This window comes from Peromyscus maniculatus, chromosome 8 (assembly GCF_049852395.1).
Source record: "Peromyscus maniculatus bairdii isolate BWxNUB_F1_BW_parent chromosome 8, HU_Pman_BW_mat_3.1, whole genome shotgun sequence".
Taxonomy (NCBI): Eukaryota; Metazoa; Chordata; class Mammalia; order Rodentia; family Cricetidae; genus Peromyscus; species Peromyscus maniculatus.
In genome coordinates, this window is record NC_134859.1 from 11,665,104 (window position 1) to 11,677,001 (window position 11,898).

The window sequence follows — 11,898 nt, forward strand, 5'->3', positions numbered from 1 at the left end:
TTCTGAATCAGTCTGCAGGATATGTCTTCATGTCATTTTTTTTGTTGTTGTTGTTCGTTTGTCTTTTCTCCAAGACAGGGTTTCTCCATGTAGTTTTGGTGTCTGTCATGGATCTCATTCTGTAGACCAGGCTGGCCTCGAACTCACAGAGATCCTCCTGGTTCTGCCTCCCGAGTGCTGGGATTAAAGGCATGTCCTCCTCCTTCTTCTTCTTCTTCTTCTTCTTCTTCTTCTTCTTCTTCTTCTTCTTCTTCTTCTTCTTCTTCTTCTTCTTCTTCTTCTTCTTCTTCTTCTTCTGTAAGCTCTTTTTTAACTTTATATTTATTCCATGTGCATTGGTGTTTTGCCTGCATGTATGTTTGTATGAGGGTGTCTGATCCCCAGAGAGGCAGTTGTGAGGATAATTGTGAGCTGCCATGTGGGTTCTGGGAATTCAACCTGGGTCCCTTGGAAGAGAAGCTAGTGCTCTTAACTGCTGAGCCAGCTCTCCAGCCTCCTCAAATCATCTTCCAAAAGAGGGATATACAGCTTCTAGTTACCTGCCAACACCACCCAGTCAGCGGCTCTGAAGCCTCCACCTTCTAATCTGTGTAACAGTGATGCCTGCTGCACCACTGGACAGCTGTGAGGAGTGGGAGAACGTTTTACTGACCAGGTGACATGGGATCCAAATTTGCTCTAAGTTGGATTTCTTTTATTCTTTGCAGAAGTGTAAAGGATTTATTAGGTCAGCATTCCCCTAAGTGGTGCTCACAGAAAATTGATCTGTAATGTTAGGTGTAATATATCACATACTAACATGGATAAATAAGGCCAGCAAATACAGCATGTTTATACTCTTCCTCCATCCCTTAGGTTCACTCTATACATTTCAATATAAATGCTCCATGTTAACTGTGGTGCACATCTATATATAATTTCAGTACATGGCTGACTGAGGCAGCAGGCTGGTGAGTTCAAGGCCAGATTGGGCTACCAAGTGAAACTGTCATAAAAATTAATAAGTGATTTGAGAATTCCTTCTACAACAAAACATTGATATTATTAAATTCATTGGTACCAAACACAGCTGATTGTGGGACTTTTTTTATACAAAAAAGATTTTGTTTGATTTTTAAGATTATGTGTATGTGTGTGTGAATATGAATATATGCATGTGAGTCCAGGTGCCCCCAGATGTCAGAAGCTTCAGATCCCCATGTAGCTAGAGTTACAGGTGGGTATGAGCTACTCCATGTGTCCTGGGAACCAAATTCGGGTACTCTAGAAGAGCAGTGAGCACTCTGGACAGAGCCATCGTTCCAGCCCCAGACTATTTTATTCTTGATATGCCTCTGTACATGTCATAGTGTTCTCTGAGTACCAATTAGGGACCAACTGAAGTGGCCAGATTCCAAAGATCCTTGTCTATCCCTTGGTGTTGAGAGGTTCTGTGGAAGAGGGGGGCAATTGCTCGCAAGCCCTCAAGTCTGTGTGAGCATTTTGGCCCTTGTTACTGCTGAGTCCTGGATAGCCGGGATGGGGCTGGCAGGGTAACGAACCCAGGGTACACATGGAATCTGGTTTTCTCCTCCAGAGTAAAGCGAGGCAACGTTTGCACAGCTCGAATATTTGCATAGCTGGGACGATGATCCCTGATGAGTTCAGGGTCCCCTTCTCCTCAGGACCCACTTGTTCTGCTTTCTCATCTCTTCCGCTGGACAAGACCAGGACACATGGCCACCACATAGCAGTCACACACCTGATACCCGCGAAGGGACATCACAACTGACGCTCAAGTGGCCGTATCAGTCTCTCCTGTTTGACAGGTATGCTTAGCTCTTGAGTCAGGCTTGTGCTCGACCTTGCAGTCAAGGCTGGGAAAGAAAGCTGCGAACTTCCCTCTCAGTTTCTACATTCTAACGGGGATGACAGCCCAGACAAAGTACACAAAGTAATTAACCGTTAAGTTGTTGAAACATGCTAGAAAGAAATAAAAGTAGTGTTCAAAGTGATAAATACAGTGTCCTAGTAGGAAAAGGAAAAGGGAGCCACTCGATGAACTGTTAGGATGGACTTGGTGAAAGTCTTGGTTTTGGAATGTGGCGCTTTGAAGATACCCAAGGGAAGACTTGAATTGGAAGCTCTCTTAATTCAAAGAATAAAACTGGCAACATAAGCTCCTTGAGGAGGGAAAACAGTTTTTGAACTATAAAAATGTTTACTTACTCCAAAGAAATACTATCAGGGAAAATGCAGACTTAAGACTATCTTAGGAGGCTGGCAATGCAGCTCAGTGGGCAAGGTAGGTGCCAAGCAAAGCCTGGTGACCTGGGCTTGTTTCCTGGAATCCATTTGAGGTGGAAAGATGGAACTAACCCCATAAAGCCATCTCCTCACTTTTATACCAGCATGCATACACTTCTCTACACATTAATATTTTGTTTTTAAAGGGTATTGCAGGCCAGCTGCAGTGGCACAAGCCTGTAATCACTCTACTTGGGAAACTGAGGCAAGAGTTCAAGACCACCATGGGCAGCATATGGCCAGTTTTAGGGAAAAGAAAGCCAGACATGGTGATATATGCTTATAATCTTAGCAATCAGCTAGAATAAGAATCAATAATTCAATGACATCCCTTTATAGCAAGTTTGAGGTCAGCCTGGGCTACAGAAGACCCTGTCTCAAAGAACTAAAACCAAACGCACACATATATACAATAAATAAATAAACAAACAAATAAATAAATAAATAAAAACACGCCCTCTTTTGAGGAACCAATCTAGAAACAAATGGTTTCTGAACTAGAAAAGGACACAACACAATGTCCCCAAGGTTGGTTACCAGGGGTAAGACACTATCTACTTACACTATCATCCTGCCTTCACACCCAAGCTGCGCGATAACCAATAAACTCGCTAACGGAGGGGTACTGAGAAACCCCTGTACAACACTGAGACTCAACTTCCTCATCTGTAAGGCCAGGACGAGAACTGGCCACAAGGCTCAGAGTGACAGCGCTTGTTGAGCAAGCCCAAGGGCCTGAGTGCAAAAGTTAGCCTATCACTTCCACACTCTCTGTGCAAAAACGGGCATGCACCCCCCAACACATTGTCATCACCTCCATTTTTAAAAGAGTTAGAAGAGACCATCTCTTTAATCTCTTTCCTGATACACACAAAAGCTGACAGAACCATACAAAAGTCACTGTTATATTAAACAGCTGATTTATAAAACCCACAATCTGTGAGCTGTATATTCTATTACCATTATTATAAAATGTGAAGTTGTAGTTCAAATATTGTGCCAAAGAGGCTCAGATAGATACAACCTAAGAACTTTCAGTGTGAGATAAAACATGGATGTCGATTTCTCAACTTCAGAGCCGAGCTCTATTTGGTGACTTTCTTCAGACTGAGGACACTGGACAAGCGTCTCTTCCTTGGTGGAGTTTCTGGTGTCTGAAAAGGCTTGGCCATCTACTGAAGCTTCTCTTGCACATATCACATGTGTAAGGCTGCTCACCGGTGTGTGGGGGAGTTCTGACTGAATTTCCCCCCCACATTCCTGACATGAAAAGGCTTTTCTCCTGCATGAGTTCTTTGGTGTGTGTGGAGATTTGTGTTCTGACTGAAGCTTCTCCCACACCATGAACACTTGTACGGTTTTAGCCTTTGGTGTGGTGCTAGGTGCTTACTAAGGTCTGAGCTCCATCGGAACCTCTTCCCACACTGCTGACACCGAAGAGGCTTCTCTTCAGTGTGAATCCTCTGGTGTTCAACAAGGTCAGAGCTGACTCTGAAGCTTTTCCCACACTCCTGCATTGAAAAGGTCTCTCTCCTGCACATCTTTCTCGTGAAGATCCATGAGTCTCAGCAGCTCTTGTGCCCATGTTGAAAATTTCTTTCTTTTCTTCACTGGACAGTCTTGTTGGCATTTCCTTGCTCTGTGTGTCTCACTAGGATTTTGTCTGACTGTTGCTTTCTGGGAAACTGTCACTCTGGGCTTTTTTTTTTTTTTAATTTTTTTTCACACTGCACTGGTGTTTGTGTCTCAGAAAGAGGTGCAGGCTGGTGACTTTCAGTGTCAACTTTCTGCTTCAGCCCTGGTGGAATAAACACAGGAATCAGCCGAGAAAAAGGAAGCCACAGGAGCAGAAATCAAAACTCAATTATTTTCAATGCTTAAAGATCATGACATTGCCAGGTGTAGTGGCACACGCCTTTAATCCCAGCACTCAGGAGGCAGAGGCAGGTGGATCTCTGTGAGTCAGAGGTCAGCCTGGGCTACAAAGGGCGTTCCAGGACAGCCAGCACTGTTACACAGAGAAATCCTGTCTTGAAAAAAATTAAAACCAAACAAAAAAATCATGAAACCATCTCTCTCTCTCTCTCTCTCTCTCTCTCTCTCTCTCACACACACACACACACACACACACACACACACACACACACACACACACAACTAAACTAAAGTAGAGGACCAAAATATTGAAGGTTAAGACCTTGTAAAGGCTCACACCAAGGCCTGTCTCTTTTTTCTCCCCGAGTGTGATTACCTGCAGGAGATTCTATGGGACTGTCTTTGGAGTCTGAGGAACCTTGAACCCATGGCTCTTCTCCTTGTTCCAGAAAGGAAATCACCTTGGGTCTATCTGAGCACAGATAATGCTGTAAATGGAAAAAATAATTTAAGGGCTATAAATTAATTCTAGGCTACTCAAGAAGAAAGACCCTTTTATAGTGTGTTATCTCAGATGACAGACTTCTATATCCAGAGTTATGTTTACCAAAGTAAATCCCAATGTATATCAATGCAAAGGATATGGGAAATGAGAAGCCAGTGTACCTGTCCTCTTCTGTCACCAAGAAATCACTACATTTAACCAAATTCCAGGGGTTGTGAGGAATACAGGCAGGTCAGAATATTTTTCCTAAAGTATTTTATTATTTTTAATGGGGTGGGGTAGAGTAGAGTGCCCATGGAGGCTAGAAGAAGGTGTCAGGCCCCTTGGAGCCAGAGTTCCAGGCAGTCAAGGCTGCCTGGCATGGGTGCTGGAGATTGAAGCTGAAGTCTCTGGAAGAGCAGTGTGAGCTCCTAAACACCGTGCCATCTCCCCAGCCCAAAAACTGGTTTTCAAAAAGATTTATTGTACAAAAGAGAGAGAGCTGGGTGGCACATGCATAAATGATTACTGTCATAACTACAGTTCCTTATTTTGTTTTTATTTATTTAGCACTAGGCCCAAGGACAGATTTCTATTTTCTACAAATCACTCTTTTGTTTTGTTTTCTTTGGGTTTGTTTTGGTTTTGGTTTTGGTTTTTGGAAACAGGGTTTCTCTGTGTAACATCCCTGGCTCTCCTGAAACTCACTTTGTAGACTAGGCTGGCCTCAAACTCACAGAGATTCAATTGCCTCTGCCTTCTGAGTGCTGGGATTAAAGTCATGTGCCACCACCACCGCCCGGCTTAATTCACTCATTCTTAATGTTACAAAATCATTGTGTGCCTTGGCGGGAATGGGATGAGCACCCCAGCATACATGTGAAGGCCAGAGGACAACTTCGGAGATCCAGTTCTCTCCTCCATCCTTATGTGCGCGCTGGGGAACTGAGCTCCGGTTTTGAGGCTTGCTCAGAAAGTGCCTTCTACTGCTGCCTGCCCTCCGCCACTCACTCTTTCATGTCCAGCTAGAAGAGACACCAAAGCACTTGATGAACATTTTTATCCAGTATGAGAAGTTTTTGTCATTCAATATTTGAGACAGGGCATTATACTGTTAGCCCATGCTATTCTGGAACTCACACTGTAGCTCAGGCTGGCCTCAAACTTGGAGCATCCACCTGCTTCAGTTTCTAGGTAGTAGAATTATAGGAGTCAGTCACCATGCCTGGATTATTAACTATTTCAATAATTATTCTAAGTGGCTGGGAGAGGTTAAATCCAAAGTAAAACAGGTACACAGGGCCCTGATTTCAATACTCAGCACTCAAAAGAGATGAATACTTATTGGGTTGGTATGATATGATAGATCCTTTACTGAGGATATAATGGTGAAGTCCAAGTTTGTGATTTCATAAGACTTGTATTCTGGTAGGGTGATGAGGCGATATATTATTTAAAAAAAAAAATCTCAGAAATGTTAGAAAGTGATGTTGAAAAACCTAAACATGACAAGAAGGAATTCTAACATTTTGCTCTTTGAAGCCTATTTCAGATAAGGTTTTATAGAATTCTTTGAGAAAGTAGTATTTGAACAAAAAGCTCAACATGGTCTTTGCCATATGGAAAAAATGTATGCTACACAGACAAAAAGTGAATGTAAAATGAGTATGGCAAAATCAGGAAGCTGGAAAAACCACAATGTGACCAAAGAAGACTGGGGCACGGATAAAGGAGATAAATCACACCATAAAGGGCGCTGGTGCCCTGGGAAGGAACATAAATCATATTCTTCATTGAAGAACGCAATACAGCAGAGCTGGAGAGAGGGCTGGGACATAGAGAACTTGCTGCTCTCTTGGATAGGACCCGAGTTCAGTTCCCACCTCAGACAACTCCCCATCACCTGTAAATCCAGCTCCAGGAGATCCAACACCTTCTTCAGGACTAAAGGGCTCCCTCATTTGTACTTGGACACACACACACACACACACACACACACACACGTACAATCAGCAGAGCGCTTGCCCAGCATACCCTAGTTCCAATCTCTAGCACTGAGAAAGAGAATTTGGTTTCTATCTCCTTAGCCAAAGCCAATATTCTTCATTCATCATAGCTCCAAAAAGCAAAATTCAACTTTTTCCCTAAAGTGACCCAAGACGGTCATGATCTCTAAAATAGTAGACTGAGTTTTCCTATGTGTTTATACTTCAGGTCCTACCTTAAGTGCCCTAAAGAACAACAGAAGTGATTTAATCTATCATTTTTTAAACTAACTTTCCCCATCCCCACGATATCCATCATCATCATCCCAGTTCACTGTACATGACCAAGGTTTCCCCTCACCCCGTTCCTCACTTCCCCCGAGTCCCTCTGCGGGTATTCAACCAGGGTCTCCGCCTCTTCAGTGCTCTACGGATGCTGCTTCTCTAGCTGAGATTGCACCTCCCTTGGCAGAATGGTCAGAAACTGTTCTAGCACAAGCAGTTCCAGAATTTGCTTTTGAGTGGATCTCTGGTCTCAGCCACAGGCGGCATAATTCTTGAAGCTGGCTGACGGTCTCACGGGGTCCAGCCGCTTTGTGATAACTGAAGTTCCAGAAGTGCCAGCAAAAGTTCGTAGGTATAGCACTGTCGTTTTGTGAGATGGATTTTTTACTTTGGTCCTCTTTGTGTCGGGCTCCCTGGGATACCATAAAGCCTTGATCTGAGGGTCCAAATACTCAACCACTTTCAGATTCACCATCACCAATTGACACTTCACAGGGGCCACCCTTGACAACTGAAGCACATGTTGGTCTGGCTTAAAATCCAGTGAAAGAATCTTCTTCCTAAAGGCACCAAAGACAGAGGAGAAGGGAAGTGCACGTCAACAAAAAGTCACGATGATCTAAGATTTGCTACTTAACGAAAGAAAGCAGAACAGAAAAGGTCCTGACTTGTCCCCCTTTAACGTAAACTACTATAGGCTAAAGAGATGGTTCAGCAGTTCAGGGCACTTGTTGTGCTAGCAGAGGGCCCCAGAATGACTGGTCAGTCACGGGGCAGCTCACAGCTTCTGTAAATCCAGTTCCAGGCCATCTGATGCCTTCTTCTGACCTCCACTGGTACCAGGCACACAGGTGGTATACATACATATGTGTAGGCAAATCTTTAAAAGATAATTTAAAAATCACCAGGCTTTTGTTTCTCTTTTATGTCTACGGGTGTCTTGCTTGCATGTGTGTATGTATGTTTCTATATCACTTGCGTGCCTGGTGCCCACAGAGGGCGTCAGATCCCCCCGGAACCAGTTATAGATTATTGTGAGCCTCTTTGTGGATGCTCAGGCCAGCCAGAGTTACAGAGTGAGACCCTGTCAGATGGGGTGCGGGGTGCGGTGAGAGAAGAGAACAAGAGAGGGCAGGGATGGTGGTTAAGGTGTTATTTTACTGGTTTAATATTTCTTCGAGGGCTATTTAGAACTGTGCGTGAGGTTTTGTGGGCCTCCTTTCTTTGAGGTGAACTGAAATGTTGCCCAACATGTTACGAGCATTCAAATAAATGGTCAGTTTCTTGTGGTCCACCGGGGCTCTGGAGGCACGGAGCCTCTTCCTGCCTTACGCATCAACTTCTGAGACTACACTGGCCAGTCTTCGCACGCCAGCAGTGGTCAGGTAGCAGCGCCAGCGAAGGCAGGGAAGTTTCTCCAGGGCCGGGGCAGATGCTGCGCTGCGGTCCCCGCGCCGGCACAGTGCAGGTGCAGATCCGGGCGAGCCGCAGCCGCCGCCCTGAGTTGCCCCTGCGTGCGGAAGCCAGCGCCCGGCTTCGGGGCCTGACCGCTGCCTCGCTTCCGCCAGTTCCCGACCCGGTCGGCTGCCTCCCCGGACCAGGTCACACGTCCCGGGCACCTCCGAGAGCCGGGCTTTGGGAAGCCGCTTCCGGTTCGCTCTCGGGCGAGCCGAGCGGGGAGGCCAGCGCCGCCCAGCCCCGCGCAGCACCCGCGCTAGCCTTCCCGCACAGATGTCACCCTTGCCTTCCAGAGGGTTTGAGCGCGCGCTCTACCGGAAGCGGAAATGGTGTTCCCGAGGCTTCGGTGTGTCTCCCCTTACCCTTCGCCGAAGGTCTGTGCTTGTGCGAGCATCCAGGGGGTTAACGCCACCGAGTTTCCCGACCTGCGGGAGCCTAGGGTAGCCGTGCGCACTGACGGGCAGGAGGGCCTCGCCGCCTCGCCTCCAGGCCAGCCCAGCGGAGCTTTGGGCTGGTGTCCGGGCTCATCGCGTGGTATGGCGGCCGCCCCTCCGTAGGCTGTGCTCACTGTCTGGGCTCCTCTTCATGCTCCAGCTGTGCTCCCGGGGCCCTTCCCACCTTCCTTCGGGGACCATGAATGTTTTGAATGCCTACGGAGTCGCGTGATGCTTTCCTCCTTACTGATTTTGTTTTGTTTTTGTTAGATCTTAAAATTGCATTTAGGAAAGGAAACAAGGGTTTGTTTTGCTTTTGAGCTTTCTAGGGAAGTTTCTCTGGAGGTAAGCTTGAGGTAAAAATGAAAATTGTTGGAGTCCGTGAGAAGTCCCATAAAAGACCACCAGTCACATATGCAATCAGCAAGAGCATTTAATAAAAGTTCCAGTATGCTGGGGTCAAAACATCTGACAGAGTGGCAAATGGTGACCCAGAGAGAAGCTCGCAGGCTCCTTTTAAAGAAGGATTAGGGGAATTTCAGCTATGGTTCAGCTATAGGAAGTGATTGGGTATAGATCCCCACTGGTACAGGAATCATTTTGTGATTGGCTCGTGACATTTGGTCAACAACTGTGGTTGTGGTGTTAGGGGTCTGTTTGCTGTGTCAGGGGCCTGACTGAAAATAGCAAAACAGTTCCTGCTTGTGGCCAGGTAGGACCCTGATTGGCTACCAGACTGGACGTACTTTCTGAGGGTCCGATTAAAGGCAGATAAGAGTCAACATAGGATGGTGGGGTAATGTGGGGCAGAGGTTGTAGCAAACTGGCCCCTGGAAAAAACAAACAAACAAAAGACCAAAAAAACAACAACAACAACAAAAAACTATCGGTTAGGTTCAGTCCTGTTCTAAGAGGGGATGGCCGTTTCAAAAATGAGATGCTGTTTTCTTTTTGCTCTGCTATGGAGTGTTTAGATAGAACGAGGCATAGATCTTGATCCTTTCTAAGCATTACAGATTAAACAGACACTAATGAGCATGTTTGTCACTTGAGTATGTCAAAGAACATCCTCCGTAGAATCTCAATCTGATTGCAACTTACTTTCTTTTTTTTTTTCTTTTCTTTTTTTTTTTTTTTTTTTTTTGGTTTTTCGAGACAGGGTTTCTCTGTGTAGCTTTGCGCCTTTCCTGGGACTCACTTGGTAGCCCAGGCTGGCCTCGAACTCACAGAGATCCGCCTGCCTCTGCCTCCCGAGTGCTGGGATTAAAGGCGTGCGCCACCACTGCCCGGCGCAACTTACTTTCTTAAAACCTAGTTATTGCTCCCAGTCTCAGAACCAGTGGACCACAAAGCTTTTAGTATTGAGATGCTGATTGCTTTGCCCAGTGTTGAGCATATAATTAAAACTATTAAGCCAGGTGGTGGTGGTGCATGCCTTTAATCTCTGCGTTCCGAGGCCAGCTTGGTCTACAGAGTGAGTTCCAGGACAGCCAGAACTACACAGAGAAACCCTGTCTCAATAACCACTATTAACTGAATGAATGAAATGCTCCAACTATTGTCCTTAGATATCGCTAACAAGCCTTAGTCATAACATAAGGAGAACACTGATTAAAGGGAGAAGGTTAAAGAGACCCTGTGGGCAAGAATCGAAGCAGGGCACAAATGGCGTGTAGGACCAGTGATAGTTTTCACGGTATGAAGTTTGGTGCCACAGTTGCTTGTCCTTCCTGTGGAAGCTACAAAAGTTACACCTTTTGATTCCACCTTCCTTTGGGCTCTGTTTCAGAAGTAAAAGTTATACTGAAGAAAAATTAAACTCTGAAATACAAAACATGTGTCATTTAATATCCTGGTGTAAATTTAGGAAAACAAATAAAAGGGCAGATTTTTAAAATTCCAGTACAATATTTTGCAAACCTTATAGATTCCTATGTAAGAATTACATAATTCTGAAGATTAGATAAGATCCTAAATATGAAAGCATTTCATTAAATCTGTATCTAGAATACTCAAGAAGATCTGAGAATGGAAAAGCGCCACTAAATGCTGTTGCCTGTTTACAGATTGCTCTGGGGACTTAGTGACACCCGAAGCTCACTGCTGTTTTGGCTGAAATAAAAGTTAGATTACAGTCGTGTGGACAGCATACTAAGCTGTCTTCACTTAACAGTCTACTCTATTTCCAAGTTCCTGCTACCCAGATTCCAGTGTCAGGATCCTTGAGGCTTGTAGTCTCATTAAATAGATAAACTTGCTCAGACAATGCTATATTTAGAGCAACATGAACACCATTCTCTTTTCTTTCTTCCTTCCTTTCTTTCTTCCTTCCTTCCTTCCTTCCTTCCTTTCTTTCTCTCTTTCTTTCCTTTTTTTTTTTTTGGTTTTTCAAGACAGGGTTTCTCTGTGTAGATTTGTGCCTTTCCTGGAACTTACTCTGTAGCCCAGGCTGGCCTTGAACTCACAGAGGTCCACCTGCTTCTGCCTCCGAAGTGCTAGGATTAATGGCGTGCACCACCACCGCCCGATTCCCATTCTTTTTTCTAATAGTGAGGTAGAATCAGGTTGTTCATGAAGAGGAGAAGCCGCACTGCACCTCTGCTAAACACAGTCACTCTGTCATTGAGTCTGTCACACTTTTCTCAAGTATCCCATTCTCATCTGTTCTTGTGGGAATGTCTCTCAGTTGCTCCCTTCTTTATTTTGTCCTGTTCCCTGTGTTGAGTTAGGGAAAATCTGCAAGTGTCCCCGTTATTCCTGACTGGGGAAGGAGCAGAGAGCTCTGAAGATTTTGGAGCTTGATCAGATGTCCTGTCTTGCTCTCATTCTTTGTGTCTCTTGTCCCTCTCATTCACCGGCCCTCCCTTCAGGTCCCTGTAGAAGACCCTGCTGGCCAGGGCAAAGGTGTGATCTTGAGCTGCAATTGACTTTATGGATGGAAGCAACTTGAAGAGAGTCCTGTCATTTTTGAGAAAGCGAAGATGAACAGGATAAAGGGAATTTCCAAGATTAAGATCTACAATGTGAATAGTGCATTTTGTTTTTAATTTTCTTTTATTTTTATTTTATTGCATTGGTGTTTGTCTGCATG

General features: G+C 45.0%; 1 protein-coding gene across 1 annotated transcript; it reads right to left on the minus strand.

Annotated features, from left to right (window-relative positions):
- Positions 1–202: 202 nt before the first annotated feature.
- Positions 203–7,507, minus strand: Znf75a (zinc finger protein 75A; the record flags this gene model as incomplete). The annotated part of the gene is given in 8 exon segments (XM_016003170.3): positions 203–3,515; positions 3,517–3,824; positions 3,826–3,981; positions 3,984–4,084; positions 4,538–4,649; positions 6,992–7,145; positions 7,147–7,327; positions 7,330–7,507. Coding segments are annotated over 8 exon segments (1,317 nt in total), but the record flags the coding sequence as incomplete, so codon positions are not given.
- Between the last annotated feature and the right edge of the window lie 4,391 nt (positions 7,508–11,898).